At 50.1% G+C, this 21283-nt stretch overlaps 1 protein-coding gene across 1 annotated transcript; it reads right to left on the bottom strand.

Moving 5' to 3' along the window:
• Positions 1–59: 59 nt before the first annotated feature.
• SLA2 (Src like adaptor 2) lies at positions 60–19898 on the bottom strand. The gene is made up of 7 exons (XM_060030843.1): positions 19786–19898; positions 15716–15815; positions 15241–15327; positions 13422–13525; positions 2546–2695; positions 1669–1801; positions 60–1273 (listed from the first exon to the last, which is right to left on the bottom strand). Exons 1-7 carry the CDS (start codon positions 19874–19876, stop codon positions 1108–1110), a joined length of 831 nt encoding a protein of 276 aa, XP_059886826.1. The 5' UTR covers positions 19877–19898; the 3' UTR covers positions 60–1107.
• Positions 19899–21283: the final 1385 nt, after the last annotated feature.

Below are 21283 nucleotides of genomic sequence, written 5' to 3'. Positions count from 1 at the left end.
TATGTGCGTGGTCCATAGCACAGTACAAGCAGCATCTAATAACAGTTTTCGTTGTAGAATGTTTTCAGATACTTGAATAAATCAGATCTTTAATTGAGCCCCTGTTGGTGATACCTGGTAAAGCCTTTCCCACCTCACCTCTAGCCTCAGAACCCAATAGGAGCAATAGAGGTGGTGCCCTCCCATCCCCTTCCCTCTTCCCCCTTCCCTTTTCCTCCTCTCCCTGCTCCCTTAACAGCTCTATCCAGGCTTCTTTCCCTTAATGTGCAGCAGGGAAGTCAAGGGCTGGAGTTGGTGTAGGCTGTGGCCTTGACTTTGTGGAGGGAGGGCTTACCGCCTGATGCCCTGATGCCCCGGCTCAGCACTGAGAGACGTGACTGAGCTCACTGCGGTGTGCTAGGCTCGGGTGGTGTCTTTTGCATTTGGCTACAAGACGGCAAGGCTGTTGTAGCCAAGAAAGCTTAGCCAGGTTCAAACGATGAGCCACAAGATGAAAGATCTGAGAGCTAGGACTGTCCAGAGAAGGGGCTTAATGGGGACGTGGAGGACCTGGACGGTCAGAGGTCCTGCTCTTTGCCGTGGCGGTCAGGTGGAAGCTGGAGAGCCCAGGTTCTGCTGCCGTCTAAGCCACCCATCCCCTCTTCTTCCTGTCCCTTCTAGGCCGTAGTTCTACCTTCTGAGGTGTGGTGGCATTCTGAATGAGACTGGTCAGTTTTCCTTAAATGATTATTTTTTTCTCCTTGACGCTAGTGGGCGTTCTCTGCCTTGTGCGAGTGGTTGTGGGGATGTAGAATGAGACTCGACTCGACAGGCAGAGGGAGGAAGGTGGTACTGGGACTCCCAAACTCGGGAACTGGCTGGGTCACACCGAGGACATCTAGTCTCTCTGGAGTCCTGGCCCTGTTCTTAACTGGTCTTTACTTGAACTAGAGGCTGTAGGTCGGGTCATGGCACTGGGAGGAGGTTAGGTGACTTCTTAGGGCTGAGAGAGGAAGGAACAGAGGATAGAGGTGGGACTCTGGCTGTGCCTCTGTGTCCCAGCCCTCCCCTCACTCTGCACAGTCTTTGCCTCTGGGGTGCTCAGTCAGGCTGAGCTGAGTTGGGGTTCTAGGTGCTGCAGCCTTGGTTCCCCTTTCGGTCTCTGCTTTGGGCCTTGGCATCGTCCAAGGAGATGTCATAAGTCAGGCTGATGTAGGAGCTCAGGGCCTCCCGGAGTCCCTCACTGAGGGGGGACTCCTCCCCTGTGGCAGATGCTTCAGAGAACAAGAGAGAGCTGTGGAGAGGAGGAAAGAGTTGCATCAGGGAGCCTCACCCTCCTCCATGCACCTACCACATGGTTCCCTGTTCTCAAAACCTGCTGAAAAACTCACAGTGGTTCCCTGTTCCTAGTCAGATCAAACTCCCCTTCACTTCACTCTCTGTTGTACCCCATCTTGTCTGACCTTCCATCCTGGCCACCTCGGTGCCCAGGCAAGCCCCATATCCATGCCCACTTTGGCCTCCCTGCTAGTCCCCGCAGCAGACCTGCTGAGCCTGGGCTGGCCTGAGTTCAGTCAACGCTTATTGGCTCCCAGGTGTCCCTGAAGGTGACAAGCCCATTCTGGGTTCCCAGGGGTGGGTCCTTCTAAGTCTCCTTTGTTCTGCCTTCATGTTCCAGGGGCTTCTCACCTGTCCAGCTCTTTCCAATTGAGTGGTGTCCTCTGCACAGTCACAGGTAGAGGTATGGACTTGCCAGGGGGTGGGCCGGCCCTCCGCAGGGCACAGGGCTCCTTGAGTAGGCAGCAGATGTCATCCGCCAGCTCTGAGGAAGAGACCTAGACCCTTGACATGGCTGGCCCCAGCCCTGCCTTCCTCCCCAACAACTCCACCCTCACCCTGACAGCTTTCCACACTTGGCAGGTGGGAGCATGAGCCCCAGGCTATTAATCTGGAAGCTGACATGCAGTCAAAGGTCATTCTGGGCTAGGTTTCGGGAGACTTAATTTACCGTGTGATTTCGGGTAAGTTGATGGACCTCTTTGAGCCCCAGTTTCTGGTTAGAAAAGCGCTTTGGAAAGAAGAAAGCTAAGGGATGATCAGTCTCTACTTGTTCTGTCAGTGTCTGCTGCATGGAATGACTGTCCTGAAATCCCCCGATCAGTTTTCCCAGTAGCAGTCTTTCCTCTCTGCTTCTCTGACTCTCTGCTGTAGTGGCTGCAGTGCCTGTTACAGAACAGGCACCAGAAAATGCTGAGAATCAACTGAATTCCACAATAGCAACAGCTCTGGGCCTTGTTCCTGTGGAGAGAACTGTGCCAGCCATTGGGGACTTTGACTCAGAACCACAGTTGTGGGTGAGGCACTGGCCTGCACTAACACGGGACACCTCCGTGGCTCTGTTGGCACGAGATGAACTTGGGGCTTCCGGGCTGTGTTTCTTGGCACAGGGACTGGCATGGAGAGAGGGGAGGTCCCTCTTCTGCCTAGATATTCTCCAGCAGGCAAACTATCTTCCCCACAGACCCACATCCCAGTCTGCTCTCATGGAGGTAGGGGATGGCCATACCAGAGTAATGGTCCACCAGGGCCTGGAGTGAGGGGAAGGTGAGGCGTGGTGAGATGTACAGCCAGCCATTGTCAAGGCGTTGGATCTTGTAGTGTCTGATCCGGTCCCAGGATGCAGGGCGGCTGAGGCGGACCGACAGGGAGTAACAGCCTGAGAAGGAAAGGGTCCGGGGTGGGATTAAGGCCATGCTGGGACCAAGCCCAGCCCAGGATGGGAGAAGGAAGACATGAAATGGCCACAGAGAGTGAGCACTGGGCCCAAACGAGGGAAGGGGGAAGGGAGGGACAGAGATTTGCTCTCTTGCTTATAAATGACAACACACTTATCATAGCTAGGGCTCTCGTGAGGAGGAAACAAGGTCATGCACACAGGGCTCAGAACAGGGCCTGCCACAGTTTAAGTGAGCATTAAGTGTTGGCTGTTACTATACTCAAGTGGGCAAAAGTGTTAGGATGTGAAAATGTGTCAGTAGATGTCAGCAGGGATGTGGAGAAAGGAATTCTTACCCTGCTGGTGGAAAGATAAATTGTATAAGCCACTTTGGAAACAGTTGGCATTAACTAGTCGAGTTGAACATGCTCATACCTCACAACCCAGCCGTTCCATCCCAGCATGATGCCTTGCAAATACATGAACAAAAGTATTCACAGCAGCATTGTTCGGAAAAGCCCAAAAACTGCAAACAGCCCATATGGACTCGAGAGAACGGTAGATTCTAGAATGTAACACTATTCAGCAGTAAAAGTTAATAACCACTACACACATAAGCATAGATAAATGTTTAAAATAATGAGCAGAAAACAGCAAGTCACAGAAGCATACATTCAGTATGATTCTATTTAAATAAAGTTCAGAGGCAGCCAAGACTACTGCATAGGGATGCATGTATGGCAAAACTATGAAGAAGGGACTTCCCTGGTGGCACAATGGTTAAGAATCTGCCTTCCAATGCGGGGGAAGCGGGTTCAGTCCCTGGTCAGGGAACTAGATCCCACATGCATGCCACAACTAAGAGTTTGCATGCCACAGCTAAGGAGCACATGTGCCGCAACTAAAAGGAACTGGTGAGCTGCAACTAAGGAGCCCACCTGCCGCAACTAAGGAACCCACCTGCCGCAACTAAGACCTGGCACAACCAGGAAAAGAAAAAACCATGAAGAAAAGTAACTGATTAACACAGTGAAGCAGGCAAAGGGCTTCAAAGGGACTGTTGCACAATTTCTTAAGCTGGTAAGTGGGCATATGGATGTTGGTTTTATTATTAGTCTTTTTTTTTTTTTTGGCTGTGCCACACGGCATTTGGGATCTTAGTTCCCCAACCAGGGATCAAACCCACACTCCCTGCAGTGAAAGCACAGAGTCTTAACCACTTGGACTGCCAGGGAAGTCCCTGTTATTAGTCTTAAACCTATACATGAATATTATATTCACTGATGCAAGTGACAGAATTTTTCCAGTTTTTAGTTGTTTCTTTTTTTTGGCCGAGCTGCGTGGCTTGTGGGATCTCAGTTCCCAGACCAGGATTGAACCCGGACCTCGGTAGTGAAAGCCCAGAATCCTAACCACTAGGCCACCAGGGAACTCCCTGTTTTAGTTTTTAAAATCAACTTTATTGAGGTATAATTTATATAAAATAAAATGCATATGTTTAAAGTGTACAGTTTGATAGGTTTCAACAAAAATTTTAATTTAAAAAAAGGATAACTGGGGGCTTCTCTGGTGGCGCAGTGGTTGAGAGTCCGCCTGCCGATGCAGGGGACGCGGGTTCGTGCCCCGGTCCGGAAGGATCCCACATGCCACGGAGCGGCTGGGCCCGTGGGCCATGGCCGCTGAGCCTGCGCGTCCGGAGCCTGTGCTCCGCAGCGGGAGAGGCCACAAGAGTGAGAGGCCCACTTACCGCAAAAAAAAAAAAAAAAAAAAAAAAAGGATAACTGGCTAGAAGAGGAAAAGCACATGGTTGAAAATGAATAGAGAGAAAAGACTATATAAAATCATAACTATATAACTATATAAAATCAGGCCTCCAGCAGTAGTTTTCAGCAGATGAGGTTGCATACGAGTGCTCTTCATAACTGTAAAGTGGGATTCATTTCTTAACACTTCATCAAAGCCAAATGGGAAGAGGGTGCTTAGTGGAATAACAGTAATAACCTATTATTACTATCTAATTACTTAAAGCTATCTGTAGCTTTCATTTATTGAGTGCTTACTATGCACTTTTTATATGGACTATCTCGTCTAATTCTCATAACCACCCTGTGAGGTAGGTACAGTTATCCCCAGTTTACAGATGAGAAAACTGGCACAGAGAACCTGGAGGAAGAGCCAGTGACCCTGTCACTTAACCTTTCCCTGTGGAATGCCAACAAAATGCAGGAGTGACTTTCCCAAACCACAGGCAGTGCTCAGTTTTAGGAAGCTTTTACTATGAGGAAGGGGTCTAAATACTCCGTTAAAAGGCAGAGATTTTCAAACTGTATTTTAAAAAGCAAGACCCAACTACATGATAAACACACTTTGAATATTAAAACACAGGCTAAAAGTAAAAAATATGTATCATGCACACATTAATCTTAGGAAAACTGGAGTGATAATATCAGAAAAGTAGAACTCAAGACCAAGGGTATTACCAGAGATAAGAGGATATCCTGAATTTGTATGCACCCAGTTACAGAGTTTCAAAATATAGAAGCAAAGCCAACAGTATTAACAGAAAAAATAGATGTCCATAATTATAATTGGAGATTTCAACACTCCTCTCTTAGTACTTGATAGGATAGAAAATCAACAGGCATATAGAAGAGTTGAACAATGCAGTCAGCCCATTTGACTTAATTAACAAACCTTGGGCCCAACAAGAGCACATGGAATACTCAAGGCAGACTATAGACTAGGCCGTAAAAACAGAAATGTAAAAGGATTGAAAATAATTAAAGGTATGTTTTCTGACCACACAGAATTATGAATTAATAACAAAAAGACATATGGAAAATCCCCAGATGCTTGGAAATAACCCAGGGATCAAAGAAGAAATCATAAGTAAAATTAGAAAATATTTTTAACTAAATAAATAAATTTGTGAGCTCAGCTAAATCAGGACTTAAAGGTATATTTTTAGCTTTAAATCTTACACTTGAAGAAAAGAAGGCATAAAATAAAGTTTCTACTTTAAAAAGCTAGAAAAAGAATAAATTTAAGTGGAAGGAAATAAAAATAAATAGAAGACAATGAAGAAAAATCAAATGCTGATTCTTTGAAAAGGTTGATAAAATTGATAAAGCTCAAACTAGACTGATGAAAGAAAAAGAGAAACACCACACACACACACAAATTACCAACATCAGGAATGAAGAGGGGACATCGCTATAGATCCTACACACATTAAAAGGATAAGGGCATACTGTGAACAACTTCATGCCAATAAATTCTACAACTTAGATGAAATGGACAAATTCCTTAAAAGACACAAATTACCAAAACTGACACAAGAAATAGAAAATTTGAATAGACCCATATCTATTGCAGAAATTGAATTCATAATTTTAAAACTTCCTAAAAAAAAAAAAAAAAAAAAACTTCCTGGAAAGATAACTCTGGGTCCAGATGGCTTCACTAGTGAGTTCTATCAAACATTTAAAGAAGAAATAACATCAATTTTATACAAACTCTTTAAGAAAATAGAGAAGATAACATTTCCCCACCCATTTTATGAGGCCAGCAATTAACTTGCTAAAAAAAACAGACAAAAACATTATGAGAAAACTATAGACCAATATACCTCATATATGTAGACACAAAAAATCTTTTAACACACTGTTAGCAAATTGAATCCAGCAATGTATAAAAAAGATAATACATTATAACTAAATTGGCTTTATCCCAGGAATACAAGTTGATTTAAAAATTGAACGTCAGTGTTAACTCACTAAATTAGTAGAATAGAGGAGAAAAAGCATGATCACCTGCAGAAATGCAGAAAAATTTGACAACATTCAACACGCATCATGATTTTTAAAAAACGAAGAAAAAGAAAACTACAAATAGAGGGTGTAATAATTTCCTATTGCTGCTATAACAAATTACCATATATATAGTGGTTTAAAACAACAAAAAATGTGTTATCTTACAATTCTGGGGGTCATAAATCTAAAACAGATTTCACTAAACTAAAATCAAGGTATCAGCAGGCCTGTACTTCTTCTGCAGGCTCTAGAGGAATGTCTGTTTCTTTGCCTCTTCAGTTTCTAGAAGCCCCCAGCATTCCTTAGCTCATGGCCCCTTACTCCATCTTCAAAGCCAGCAGCATAGCATCTTCCAATCTCTCAAACTCTTACCCTCTTGCCTCCATCTTATAAAGACCCTTGTGATTTCATTGGGCTCATCTGGATAATCCACGATAAACTTCCTATCTCAAAATCCTTAATCATGTCTACGAACTCTCTTTTGCAATATAAGGTAAGTCATATTCACATGTTTCAGGGATTAGGACCTGGACATCGTCTGGGGGGGCTAGTCTGCCTACCACAGAAGGGTACTTCCTCTTAACCTGACATAGAGCATCTGTGAAAAATCTATAAGTAACATCATACTTAATGGGAAAGACTGAATTTTTCCTTCTTAGAACAAAGCAAGAATGTTCTTACCACTTTACTTGTTATACTAGAGGTCCAGTGCAGTAAGGCAAGGAAAAAAAAAGGTATATGAATTGAAAAATAAGTAGTTAAATTATAGTTATAGATAACGTGTGATCATAGATGTAGAAAATCCTAAGGAACCTACAAAAAAGCAATGAGAACTAATAAGTGAATTTAGCAAGGCTACAGGATACAAAGTCAATATACTTTGAGAAGTATGGAGTAAGGTCCTTGCTTCCTTTTCGTTGTTTTCTACCTGACTCTGGAGACCCCTTGACTCTGTACCTTTAAGAAGAATCTCTTCTGGAGCTGTGCTGTGACCCTGAAAAAGCTCTGTGGTTGGGAAAGGGATACATATCTGAAACTAGGCCCTGGAAGCCAACCAACCCGCTGAACTAAGTGACCAAGTCCCTCTTTGGGGCCTGGTTCTCCAGCCACCCCACCCTGGCCACCGTCATCACAGTTACTAGAACCAGGAGGGATCCTCACAGCTACACTGAGGATCTGGCTGGTCGACTCAGAGATAATAAGCAAGCTCTGTCAAGCCCATGTGGGGTTGTCTACCCCGCTGTGGGGACAGGTCACCTACCAAGGCCACCTTTGACTGCCCTGTGTGCCTGCTATCCTGCTGTTCCTTCTCACTGCTGCTCAGCCAGCCCCAGATATCTATGGCTGGCTCCCAGTTCCAGGACGTCTTTTTTTATTTTTTTTGTGGTACGCGGGCCTCTCACTGCTGTGGCCTCTCCTGTTACGGAGCACAGGCTCCAGACGCGCAGGCTCAGCGGCCATGGCTTAGGGGCCCAGCCGCTCCGCGGCATGTGGGATCTTCCCGGACCGGGGCACGAACCCGTGTCCCCTGCATCGGCAGGCGGACTCTCAACCACTGCGCCACCAGGGAAGCCCTCCAGGACGTCTTTTAAACTCGGCCTCCCTGGTTTCATATCTCACCCAGAGTCACACACTATAACACCCCTACATCCTATAACCCTACCTGTGTCTCTAAGACACATTAGTTGACCTCTCAGATCTGTTTCTTCCTTTCTAAAGGGGGATAATAATTGTCCCCGCCTCAACAGATTGCCACAAAGATCCAGGTGGTAAAGTAGGTGAAGCATTTAGCAGTGTCTGGCGCATAGCAAGCACCCAGTGCCCCTTAGCAGTTCTCTGGTTCTTTATTCACGCTGTTCCCTTTATATGGAACACTCTTCCACCTGCGTAACCGCCAGCCTTCCTTTTACAACTCAGTTCCTACTCAGGCAACTCCTCTCCAGAACACCTTCTCTGCCTGGTAGAAACCCCAGCTCTAGGCTTGCCCAGACACAAGTGCTAGCACCAAAGGTCCTATTCTCCCATCGTCTGTCCCTCAACACTACCCCACCCCACCATATAACCAACTGTGAGCCTCACAAGGGATCGTCCTAATTTATCTGCCCACCATCTTCCCATCTCCGAAAACAGCAGCGCAATCCATTCATTACTAAGCTCCTAACCCCGGCATCATCCCTGGCAGCTTCCACTCTCCCTCACCTCCCATCCAGCCCCACAGAAAACCCTACTGGCTACATTCAGAACATATCCGGAATCTAACCACTTCTTATTAGCCTGCAACAACTTCCCATGTGGCTCCCCACTTCCGCCTCATCCCCTGCCAAATCCTCTCTTTGCAACGTAGAGGGATCAGATCATGTCACTCCCCTGCTTAGAACCCTCCCTGTCAACACTTAAAATAAATCTGAAGCTCTCACCCTGGAAAGGCCTCGCATGACCTGACTTCCGGTGACCTTGGATCTGCTCCAGGCACACCTGCCTCCTGCTGAGGATGCACCTGTTGTTTACTCTGTTCCTTTGAACTGTCGCTTTATTGTTTCTTTGTGGCACTTGCCATGATCAGTTGCTCAATTACTGTTTGTTCACTATGCACGTTGCCAACTAGATTGTGGCAGGGATTTTGCTGTTTTTTTAACCTCTTTATTGGTGCTTTTTATATTGTTGAATCCCCAGCACTTAGAACAGTGGCTGGCACAGAGTCACCATGCAATATTTATTTGTTGAATGAATTACTGAGTCTCTGTGATAAACACTGGACACGGCCATGATACAAGCAGACTTGAGGAGTCCTTGCCACCATATGCACTCCTACCGCTGTGAGCACAGATGGTGTTGGGGGTCAGTCTACCCTACCCCAGCTCTTCATCCTCTCTCCTCCCCTCAACGTACATACATGCACTCATTTACTCATCCATTTATACAGTAAACATCTGTTGAACACTTACTACAAGCTGGCACTGCACTAGCCCCAGACACAGGTAATCAGATCTTCATACTCTGGGGAAAGAAATACTGTCCCTCAGCACATCCCTCAGCCAGAATTTTCCTTTATGGTCCTCATCTCAAATATTTAGTTCCCCTGCTGTTAGACCACATACCCTGACTTTGTTTTAAGAAATAAGTTTATTGCAGCTACAGAAGAGGTCTTTTCAGGATGCTGTGGGAGTTGAGAGCAAAGAGTGACAAATAACCTGGGGAAATGGCATTGCAATGGGTCGAGAAGGATCAGTGTGAGTTGGCCAAGTGGAGGACTGGAGGGAGGGCTTTCCAGGCCCTGAGGGAGGCTCATGTGCAGGGATGGAGCAGTGGAAAGAACAAGGTGTGTTCATTCAAGGAGTGTTCTGGTGGGCAGTGGGCCAGAGGCAGGCTGTGGGAAGGAATGGTAGGAGCTAAGGCTGGGTGCAGGCCCTGGAGGGAGACCCACTGGGAAAAAGGCAAGGAAAGTATGAGGTCCCGGATTCCAGAAAGCTCCAGCAGGCTTAGCCAGTGTCACACCCTGGCCTGCAGTGACCTAAGGAGCCATGTTCTCCCAGGTGTTCTGATGATGATGCCGGGAGGAGGGGAGGGGTCCACAGTGGTGTGAGGGAGCACGTTAAAACCTGTTTGGGGGACGTAGGTCTAGCAGGACCCTCTGAACTTCTTCTGAGACCTCTAAGAAGCTGATAGCCTCGAGAATGCTGCACCTTGGACCCTTGACTGTCTGAAGCCTGAGGGCAGGAAATACAACTTATCAGGCCTGACTCAGAGGAGATGCTTTTAAGTGCTTCTCGGCTGACAGAATCACAGAGATGAGTCCCTCAGGGGCAGGAAGCGTGTCTTGCTCATCAGTCTCTCTTGCAATGCTCAACACAGTACAGACACATAGTAGGACAGTAGGAAGGCAAGAGGGTGACGCTCTAGGGGTCTGGCGCTGGCGCTGACCTCTGGAGCAGTCCTGGGACCTCCACAAACTCGTTGTGCCCCTTCTCACACCAAGGTTTTCGGCCTGACTTGGGCCCTGCCATGGCTCCCCCCAGGCCTAGAACACAACCAGGTATGCCAGAGGGACTCTGGGGAAGATGGGGGGTCTTCCCCTCCCCCTCCAGACTCTTGAGTAGTGTTCTTGGGAGCTCAGTGGCCCCAGGCCTTCCGCCTTGGTCCACCCACAGGCTCAAAGCCCCTACAGAATTCCCTTCCCACAGGTACGTCTCGATCTTGGGCCAAAGAAGAGCTGATCCTGATATCACTCACTCACTTGGTCAACAGTTAATTACCGTTATATATGACAAGATGCATTATGTAAACATGAAAAACATTGTCTCTCATTACTTAATTTTGGGTTCCCTAGACTGGAACTGTGTTTTCAAACTTAAAAAAACATGAGATCCATCCAGAGAGCTTGTGAAGGAAGCAGATTTCTGACCTCTGTACCCAGCAGTCTGATTGGGCAGGTCTGCGGCGGGGCCTAAGAGTGCATCAGCAAGACGATCCCCTGACAATCCCTGTACACTCAAGTCTGAGAACCACCATCCTGTGGCGTCACTCGGGCCCGTACAGATTTAGTGTCAAACTTTTTTTGACCACAAACCACATATGAAATTTTACAGTGACCCAGAACACACTTAAAATTATCGAAAACAAAAAGTTTGGTGAAGCAATATTTTCCCCAGCCCCAGTGATGCATCCTAATGTTTTCAGCTCTATTTCACTTTCAACGCTCCCTGGTCCAGATCCACTAAACCAATGGGTTTCAACCTTGGCTACACATCAGAATCACCTGGGGGGCTCTTGTAGCTTCCAGGGCCCAGGCCACACCCCTGACCAATTAAATCAGAAACTCTGGGGGTGGGGTGCAGCCATCAGTAATTTATAAATCTCCCCCAGATGATTCCAACACACAGCCAAGGTCTAGATCAGTGGTTCTTAAAGCTGGACCAGTTCTTTGTTTTAACAAACCCTCCAGGTGTTCTGATGCCCACCCAGGTTTGAGACCCACTGGTCTATAACCACTGAACCAAACTGATTTCTTGGCCCACAAATGGGTTGTAACCTGCAGCTTAACAGACACTCTCCAAAAGGAAGCCCAGGATGAGAGATTAGAAATTAGTATTGGGAAATTGCCTTTCCTGCAGAATTGGCAAATTCTTCCTTTTTCGATAATGAGAGCTGCATTCTGATCTATCCCTTTTTGGTGTTGCTATGGGGAACCTCAGAGTCAAATCTAACCTTAATCCCAGCAATTCTGTGGATCCTTAAACATCCTATGGATTCTTACACCTTGAACTTACGCAGTGCCGAGTATCAATTATGTCTCAATAAAACTGCAAGGAAAAAAAAAAAGATCCCATGGATTCTTATCTGCTTTCTCCTTTATTTCTCCACCAGTTCCTCTTGTATATGGGCCTTCTTGGAAAAGGGGCTCAGAGAGGCAATAAGTTTCGGTCACTATGCTCTTGGGGTTGAACCAGGCCAGAGAAGGGGTGTGGGAGGGGCAGCTGAGCACGGAGCACTTCCTGTGGCTTCTCACACTCACTGGGGCCCGGTCTACAGTGCCCCCGCCCCCAACAGCACCGCTATGGTTTCCTGTTTGTAGCTGTTGCACTTGAGCCAGCCCCCCACCCTGGCCTGCCTATGGGTGTATGTGAGAGATGCTGGCGCTGCCTGGAAAACAGTACGAGGGGCTGGGGAGAGGTCAACCCAGGGGGCTCCCAAAGGAAGGGAAGGAGAGGCAAAGACACGCACTGGAAGGGGCCCCAGGAGGGAGACTGAGTAGAGAGCAAAGGACCCCGATGACGCATCAAAGTGAGTTCAGTTAAGGGAAGCACAGGCAGCCCGTCCTCACTCCTGAACAGCTTCTCCCTAGTCTGCCCCTGTGCTTGTAATGCTACCATTACTGTCACAGGTGGGCCTCTCTTGGGTGTCTGAAGTGCGATGAACCTCAGCGGGGTTTGAATCCCAGCTCTGCACTTATTAGCTGTGTCTCCCCAGGCAACTCATTTCTCTTCCCCAAAATCTCCAGTTCCTCATCTGTAAAATGGGGACACTGGAAGTACAATCCCCACAGGGTTGTTTGAAGGCATTTACAGAGCCTAACATAAACGAGGGCACTGCCACTCCTTCAACGTCCCTCTCTGTCCCTGCTGTTAGGGACTCAGGGCAGCTCAGAGAGAAGCAGGGGCATCAGAGACAGACTCGACTTCGTGTTTTGTTTGCACCTGGGGTGGGAGAAGTCCCATATGAACGTGCGGTGTGACATGTCCCTATCCCTCTGTGGGCCTCTGTTTCCCCATCTGCACAGCACAGAAAGGAAGATCATGAGGTGACTCCTAGTGGGTTTTCTGGCTCCGACTGGCTGGTGACCCAAAGCACAGAGACCTTGTCAAGAGATAAGGGTCATGCTGTGTCTTGGGGAGGGAGAAATCATTGCTGGTCAAGGCAGAGAAGTCCTGTGACTATACTCGGTTACGAGTCCTGGTTGCTAAAGTGTTGGCCGAGCTGGATCCCTCCCGTGGGCAATTCACACCACTTTTAGAAATGCAGGTTATTTGCCCCATTGTTTTTTTTTTTTTTTTTTTTTTTTGCAGTACGCGGGCCTCTCACTGTTGCGGAGCACAGGCTCCGGACGCGCAGGCTCAGCGGCCATGGCTCACGGGCCCAGCCGCTCCGTGGCATGTGGGATCTTCCCGGACCGGGGCACGAACCCGTGTCCCCTGCATCGGCAGGCGGACTCTCAACCACTGCACCACCAGGGAAGCCCTGCCCCATTGTTGATAGGCTCTCACAGCAGCAACATGTGGTCAGTCAGCCAGACTGCCTGACTCCAAGGCCAGGTCTCCAGCCCTCCACATGTGGCCTCCTACCTCTACCCCCAAGTCACATCACACCTGGCTCTTGGCATGAAAGGGAAAAGCCCATGGCAGGCTGAGCTTACCCACCTCTCCTGCTCTGGCTCTCCCGGATGAGGAAGGCCCCTCCTGGGTTTCCAGGCAGCAGCAGAAGTTCCTCAGCTTTCTCCCGGCTCAGGCCCTCATATAACCACCTGGGGGTGGGGAGATGAGCAGAGAGAGGGTTGGGGGTCAGCCTGGGGGTGGGTGGCCCAAGACTCTACTGGAACCTCTCTTCCCTCTGTGGGCCTCAGACTTCCAAACGTCCCATGAAGAGCTGGCCTCAGGTCTCTCAGGGCCCCCAGCTTTGTCCTTGACCTCCGAGGCCCCTGGAGCCAGGACCATCTCATGGGGCCAGCCCCAGCCTTTTCTAACTGAAGAGCTCATTCCCAAGTGGTCAGGGTCTGGGGGCAGGTGAAGTGATCCCAGACCCTCTCCTCTCACTGCCCAGTTCCTCCAGCACCCCTACACCATCCACTCACCTGTCTAAGCCTTCACCTCTCCAAGAATTGCCTCTTTTTTTTAAATTTTAGTAAATATTTTATTTCAACAGTTTAAAGTTTAACTTTGTAGCCAAAAGGTATGCAGGTGAACATTTACTCATTATCACTGAAATCTAACTTCCACTGTAGCTTATTCATGAGTAGAAAGTTTGGAACTAGAATGTTCAAGACATTCTAAAATTTTGGAAAAAATCACGTAGCCCATCAACAGCCACACGTGCCTCTTCCAATGCTGGGATTGTTGATAATTCTGAGCCCACACCTTCCTTTTCTCTCTTCACTTAATCCCTCACCTATGTGTGTCCATGAAGGACTTCACTGCAGTGAGAAGTTCAAGGAGTCGTGCAGGCATGTTTTGGTTTACAGTCCATCAGCTTCTTACTGTCCCCAGAGTCATGTCCGGGGGTCCCAGGCAAAGCCTCCAGAAGCCAATTTGATGGAAATGGTTGCCTCCCTGTCACTTTGTGAAATGCCAGAGTCAGGGTTGAGTTGATTCCAAGTAAATAACGTAGAGAAGCTGTGATTCTCTCGGGGCCAGCAGCAAACTGAGCCTAGTTTTATAGTAAATAAAATACATCATTCATACGACTTATGAAAATCGAGGCTATAAGTGAAGCGCAGGCAGGGAAAGGGGACTCTTGGAGGTAGTCGGTGTTTCCTCTGTTTAAACTTCACGCCAGGCTGTGGAGGCAAAACCCTGCCCCGCAGGCCCAGACCGCTGGGAGACGCGAGCTGATTCTATGATGTGTCCACATGTCTCGGGATCCTATGTTGCTTCAGAGCCAGACACACCACGAGCTTCAGAAAGGAAGGCCATCCAGTGTGGGAGCCGTGCTTCTCCTCAGAACTGAAGCGTGGCTGTCACAGCACACAGTGACATGTCCCCCGCTCCAGGTTATTCACTGCCTTTCTCTCTCGACATAGAATTTGCTTTGGAGTCAGTCTGTCACTTACTCTGGGCAAGGGATGGCTCACACTCTTTGAGAGACCCTGCGTCCCCGAGTCCAGCCCTCCTGAGGAAGTGCCTCTTGGAAGGGCAGCCCGAGGAGGCTCTCTGGGGACATTTACGCAGGCTGTCCCCACCTCCTGCAAGTCCCTTCCAGCATTCTCCACCACCAGATTCCCGGCCACGCTCCAAAGCCCAGGTGCCACGTCTCCATGAGGCCTTGCCAAGTCCTCTCCTCTGGGCTCCATGTCTCACAGGCTGATCTAAGAGTCAGTCGTCAGCTCCTCTGGAGGGCAGGGTCTGGGCCTGACTTTCCCCTGACCCCAGCTTTGCTCAGCATAAGACTGGGCGTGAAGAACTACACTTGTGGGAGGAGGAAGCAGGAAGCTCCCCAGAGGCAGGGCCTGGGGTGTGAACTCACCCATGGGAGATTTTGGCCACGTGGATGCTGGGGCAGATGTACTCTCTGCCTGAGATGTCCGACAGCACCGTCCACCAGTCTCCATCCCTGGAGAGAGAAGGGCGAGGGGACCCCTCTCAGAAGGGCCAAGGCCCTGGGCACCGCTCATTTGGGATTCACAAGGACCCTCCAGGGTAGGTCCTGTGGCCACCCATCCCACCTGAGTTTCCCAGGTTTCCTTGCACCAGCCAGTCTGGGTACCTCCTGGGCAGTGAATGGCCGGATTCAGGGCCCCCCTGCAAGGCCCTGCGCACCCACTGCTTTTCCCTACAGGTGTGTCAAGCTGCCTAAAATCCCACCATTACAGTGCTGTGTGAGCTCAGCACAGAAGTCCATGCTCTTTTCCCCTGGAAGGGGTCCCTCCTCCCACTAATGCATCTTCGGGGATCGGGGGAGGGGAGAGAGCACCCCACCCCGTGCCCTCAGGGGGACTTACTCAGAGATGATGGTCAATGGCTCCCCCAGTCTCAGAGACAGCTCTGCCTGCTCGCCTACTGGGAAACTGCCCAAGGCCACAGCTTTGGCCTTGCTCCTCTCTGGATGGAGGGACAGAGATGGTCACCCTCTGGCCAGACATGAGCTCCAGTGGAGGCTGGGCTCCCACCATCAATCCTCCCATGGGTACCCTAGGGCGGCATGTCTGCTGGGATCCTGGGATGGCAACCTGGAATCTGATGCTTTTCCATAGGGCTCTGCAGAGCCCTGGGGGTGCCCAGACATCTCTTGGGGGCCCCTCGGGGAAAGGATTGGTGTGGCAAGAGGAGCCAGGGGCTCCTGGCTACAATCCCATTTTTATACAGATCATCACAGGAGATTCTGATAAAGGAATTCAGCAAGCTTAAAGCCGACAGCTCTAAGCAGGTATCAGCCTGGATCTCTGAGCTCAGCTTCTGAAAGGCACCGATGAGGTGGCCACCAGATGGACTAGCTTTGAGGGGCTGGGAGGCGGCCATGGGAGGGGGAGGGCTCCAGGAGGGGCCCAGGAAATCACTGACCTGGACGGGCTTTGTAACTCTGGAGTGCCGTGCACGTGGGCAGAGTGGCTCTCCCGTGACCTCTGTCCAGAGCGACAGGCGTAGGTCTGTGCTGCCCCCTCAGAAGAGGTGCAGCCCCAGGGCCCACTGGGACAGGCCTGGCCCAGAGCAGACGCCCAGCAGGAATGTGTGTCTCAGTCAAGTGTCCTGGTCACACACCTGCCACCTCTTCCTGAGCACCTGCTCTGTGTCAGGGCCTGACGGGTGCTGTATGTGTCACCTCCATTCAGCCCCATTGCACAGCAAGGCAACCGAGGCTCCACGGGGCAGTCTGCCAGGGAGGGCGGGCACAGCTCCTACGCCACATCACCCTGTCCCTGTCCTCCCACGGGCCCAGGGCCGGGGGACTGGGCTGGACAGCAGCAGCACGTCTCTGAAAGGCCCAGACTCCCCAGGAGGCTGGCGTTCAGAGAGGGAGTCACAGAGACAGGACACCAAGCCGCCGCACCCCACCCTCAGGACTGGTCCTGAGCACCTGGTGGCCTTGAGGCCCAATTCTGAGGTTGGACAGCAGGCGGCAAGCGGCTCCCTGAGCACAGAATGCTCATCCCCTCGTCCCCAGCTCCGGGACCAGCCTGCCCCGACCACCTAGACCTCCTGATGCCTGTCCAGGCCTACTTGTCCTGAAAACACACGGGCTGCAGGGCGCCCTTCACCCACCCCCCAGCGCCCTCCCTTCTCTTCCTCCTACCCCATCTCAGTAGGGGTCTCTGCGTTAGGCTATGAGAAGCAGTGAGGTCAGCAAGAAAGGTTTATGCGCCTCACAGATGCTCCTCAGAGGCTGAGAGGCCTCTGTGAGGCCCTCTAGACAGAGCTGGGGCCCCAGGAAGTGAGGGAGGGAGAGCAGAGGACAGACAAGGACCCAGGGGACGGGTGGGGCAGACACAGAGCTGGACACTATGCGGGCTGAGGGCCTCTGGGACATGGGCAGAATGAGACTGATTCTGGAAGTGGACCAGTTCCTACATGTCCTCCCAGACACACATGGAGACCCCCGTGGTGACCCCAGACAGGAGCTCCTCAGAACGTAGGGCCTGGCCATCCCTTGGTGCAGGGAAATGCCCGCCTGATGCCCGAATACACGGTACAAGTAAGTCTGGGGAGGGTGTCCTCTGACAAGAACAGAGCCAGGTGGCCAGAAGGGCCCCTCCCCCTCCTGGAAGCCCTGGCCTTGCACCCCAGGAGCCACTGAGCTGCACATGCTGTGCCCCTGATGGGTCCCCTCCGGCGGCTGAGTCACCTTCATCCTTCACTCCTTGGATGAAACGTCTCTTCCCTGATGAGCCCCTCAGCACACACTCTTGGTCAGAGTCCCTTAAAACACTGTCATCAAAATCTAACACAGTTGTAATTGATTATTGGTTTAGCACCTGTCTCTGAGGTTTGACTGTCCCTGAACACAGGGACTGTGTCCGTCTTGTCCACTACTGTGTCCCCCGGTCCTGGCACAAGGCCTGGCATGGGGTAGAACCTTCGTAGATTTTGGATGGATGCAAGGCTGATGGACAAAGGAGTTGCCCAGAATCCACGCTCTTGCTGGGACCAGGGGTAGAAGTACTGAGAGAAGCCCATTCGTCCCCTGGAGACCCTGACAGAGAGGGGAACACAGTGCCCCTCAGTTCCCACAGGCAAGGAGGGCCCCAGGACACCTGCCGGGGGGTCACCCCCTCAGCATCCTGGGCATGACTCAGAGCAGCCTCGGGGCCGCTGCCTGTGGCTAGATTCAGAGGAAATGAGGTGAGGGTCTGTGTGGTTTCCAGATCTCTTCCTGCAGGGCCTGCTGGGCCCCAGGCTCTCGGCGCACACTGTGTGGCTAGAAGGAGGCAACTGCCTCCCCAGCAGGAGTCTACAGGGTCCAGGGTGCCGATCGATGACCAAGGGGGCTAGGGGAGGCTGCTGTCAAAGAGAGGAGCAGGATATTGGGGCTTTCCTGGCCGTCCAGTAGTTAAGACTCCACGCTTCCAACACGGGGCTGCGGGTTCGATCCTGGGTCGGGGAACTAAGATCCCACGTGCTGTGCAGCACGGCCAAAAAGAAAAAAAATTAATAAAAAATAAGAGTATTTAAGAAAAAGAAAGGTGGATATTGGGGATGGGGGCTGAGGAGCAGAAAGGAAGCCCCAGCCATTGCAGAGGACTTTTCAGTTTTGGGGAGAGCCTGCCAAACACAGATACCCAGTGTGGCTCTGCAGTCTTCTGTTAACTGTGTGTCTGTGTCCTTCCTCCTAGAAGTGCTGCTTGGTTTAGAGTAATCTTGTTATCTCTGATGGCTGATTTTATGTGGCAACATGGCTAGCCCACAGTACCCAGATATTTGGTCAAACACCAGTCTAGATGTTGTTGTGACACTATTTTTGAGACTAGATTAACATTTAAATCAGTAGACTTTGAATAAAGCAGATTACCCTTCACAATGTGAGTGGGCCTTATCCAGTCAGTTGAAGATTTTAAGAGAAAAAGGCTGAGGTCCTTTGAGGAAGGGAGAATCCTGCCTCCAGACTCCACTGTGGAATTCTGCAGCATCAACTCTTCCCTGGGTCTCCAGCCCTCTGGCCTGCACTGCAGACTTCAGACTGGCCACCCCACAGCTGCGTGAGCCAATTTCTTAAAATAAATTCTCTCTTACACACGCGCACACACACATTCTACTGGTTCTGTCTCTCTGGGGAACCCTGACAAATACATTATCGAAACCAAATCAGAATGTGATTTGAGAAAGGATTTGTGGGCTGTTTCAGGGAACAAGAAACAAACTGGGGCTGTAGCTCTGACATCAAAGTACTAGATATTGCAGGATACTTTGATTGTCTAATCGTCCTAAAAACTGGCATTTTTTAGTCAGGACTGCCTCAGAAAACCACAATTACAGGTTCAGCCCATGCGTTGCATGAACTCATTTTTTCCAATCATCATAGCTCTATTTTGCTTCAAGTATTTCACAGCACCTCTCAGGATAAGAGCATTTCTGCCCAGTAGGACTTTCTGCGATAATGGAAATCTCCTATAATTGTATTGCCCAGTAAGGTAGCCACTAGCTTCAAACGGCTGGAGAGCACTTAAAATATGGCTGGTGTTACTGAGGAGCTGAATATTTAATTTAATTTTAATTAACTTCAGTTTAAACTGAAATAGCTACATAAGGCTAGTGGCTATCGTAATGGACGGTGCAGCTTTGGAGAGCTATGGATGTGGGTTGGTCTTAGGGTTGCAGCTCAGGCTCTGGATAAACTGGTTTAGGAGGAGGGAAGCCATGGGAGATGCCTGGGGGACCATCACACGCTCCTGGTTAGTTCTGGTCACTCTCACATTTTCTAGTTTATCTGGTTTAATGTTCTGACCACTAATATGTAAGCTTCCTAAGAGCAGGGATCCCGGCTGTGTGGTTCATGGGGAGGGCCTGGTATACAGCAGGTCCTCATTGATACTTGAGGCTGCTCAGGAAGGGCCTGGCTGCCCCGGGGCCCTCGGCCTACCTGCTTGCACGGGCTCAGGCCCCTGGCCTTGCACACACGGGCTCAGGCTTGGGCTTGGAAGGGCTTTCCCCCTGCTGGGCTGACTTCCCATCGTTCCTCAGCAGAACACTCAGAAGTGCATCACCAAGAGAAATCTGAAAGAGATGCTGTGATGGGGACAGACAGAGCCATGGCTCCCAGCCTGGTGCCCTGACACCCTCCCTCCCCAGCTCAGCCCTGCTGACCTCCTTGCTGACACAAGCAAATGAGATCCCTCCCATCAGGACCAGGTTCCAGCCCCTCCACCAGACGGTTAAGGCTTTCTGCAAACCGGACCCTGTTTTCTTTGCCTCCCATCTCTGCTACACTGTAGCCGTGCTCCATTCTTTGTTCCTGGGCCTTTGCGTGTGTGAAGCCCCCTCCCATTACTGGAAGACCCTTTTTCCACTTCGGGCCTGTCTGGATCCCACCCTTCTCCAGGAAGCTTTCCCTGAATCCCCCAGCCCTAGCTGATCATTCCTATGTCTACTCAGAACCACTGCCTGACCTGGGATCACATTCTGCCACTGGGTGGCAGGGGCCAGTGACAGGACAGAGTTCACTCCAGGCACACCAGGACCCACGGCTAGGTGGGCAAGGGGAATCTGAGGGGGCTTGGGAGCTGGCTGGCATGCCTCACGCGCTAAGGTGACACTGAGCACACTGTTACTGGTGTCACAGGGCAAAGTAAGATGCCTGGGAGACTGTATGACATAGTGATGACTTGCAAGCCTTTACAGGATTGGTTGTCGAACCACTTCCCTCTCTTTGTCTCCATTTCCCCATCTGAAAAATGGGGATAACGATACCCACCATACGGGTCTGAGAGAGAACGCATGTGAAGAGCCAGGTCAGGGCCTGCTTTTCCTTTTTCACGCTCCGAGTGGCACTTCCCCCGAGGCCATGCCTGGGGACCTTCCCTCTTCTCCCTCTCGGGGCTCCCTGTTGTGCTCTACCCAAGTTTTAATTATTCACATACTTGGCTGCTTGTTTAATGAGCCATTATTCTATAGCTTGTTGAGAACAAGGACCTCTCTGCCCATTTCCTCAGCATTTTCACCCACGGAAGGCACTTGATACACATTATCTAAATGGACGAAGTGATTATTAGCTCTTTGGACAGGTGTCTTATCCTTAGAATAATTTAAATTCCCAGGTTTCCAGGGTAATGCCGATTTTTTCAAACACTATACGTATTAAGATGTTGTAGGGAGATGGTTTCATTCTTTCAGACCGTTTTCAGTCTCTTCGTTAGAGACAAGGCATAATTATACCAGTTTAGGGACAGAGCAGGCTCCATCCTTGCCTTTGACCCTTTTCCCACACCTAGGTGAGGACGGGTGTCCGTCATGATGGAGGAGTGACTCCCATGGCCTCACGGGCCTTCCTGTCTGAGGAGCAAGGATCCGGCCCTGGAGAATGGAACAGCTGTCTGTAGTCTCGTGCCATCCACATGCGGATGACGGCATGTTTGCTCCTG

The sequence above is a fragment of the Delphinus delphis genome, chromosome 15 (assembly GCF_949987515.2).
Source record: "Delphinus delphis chromosome 15, mDelDel1.2, whole genome shotgun sequence".
Classification (NCBI taxonomy): Eukaryota; Metazoa; Chordata; class Mammalia; order Artiodactyla; family Delphinidae; genus Delphinus; species Delphinus delphis.
This window is presented reverse-complemented; position numbering and strand designations above follow the sequence as displayed.

Bases quoted from the DNA above. Each gene is read 5' to 3' on its own strand.
- SLA2 (XM_060030843.1), bottom strand. From the start codon at position 19,876: ATGGGAAGTCAGCCCAGCAGGGGGAAAGCCCTTCCAAGCCCAAGCCTG. The intron at 2,696-13,421 runs GTGGGTAAGCTC...TTTCCTTCTCAG, and splicing joins GGAGAGCCAGAGCAGGAGAG to GCTGTTACTCCCTGTCGGTC. The intron at 1,802-2,545 runs GTATGGCCATCC...TCTCTTCCTCAG, and splicing joins CCTGGTGGACCATTACTCTG to AGCTGGCGGATGACATCTGC.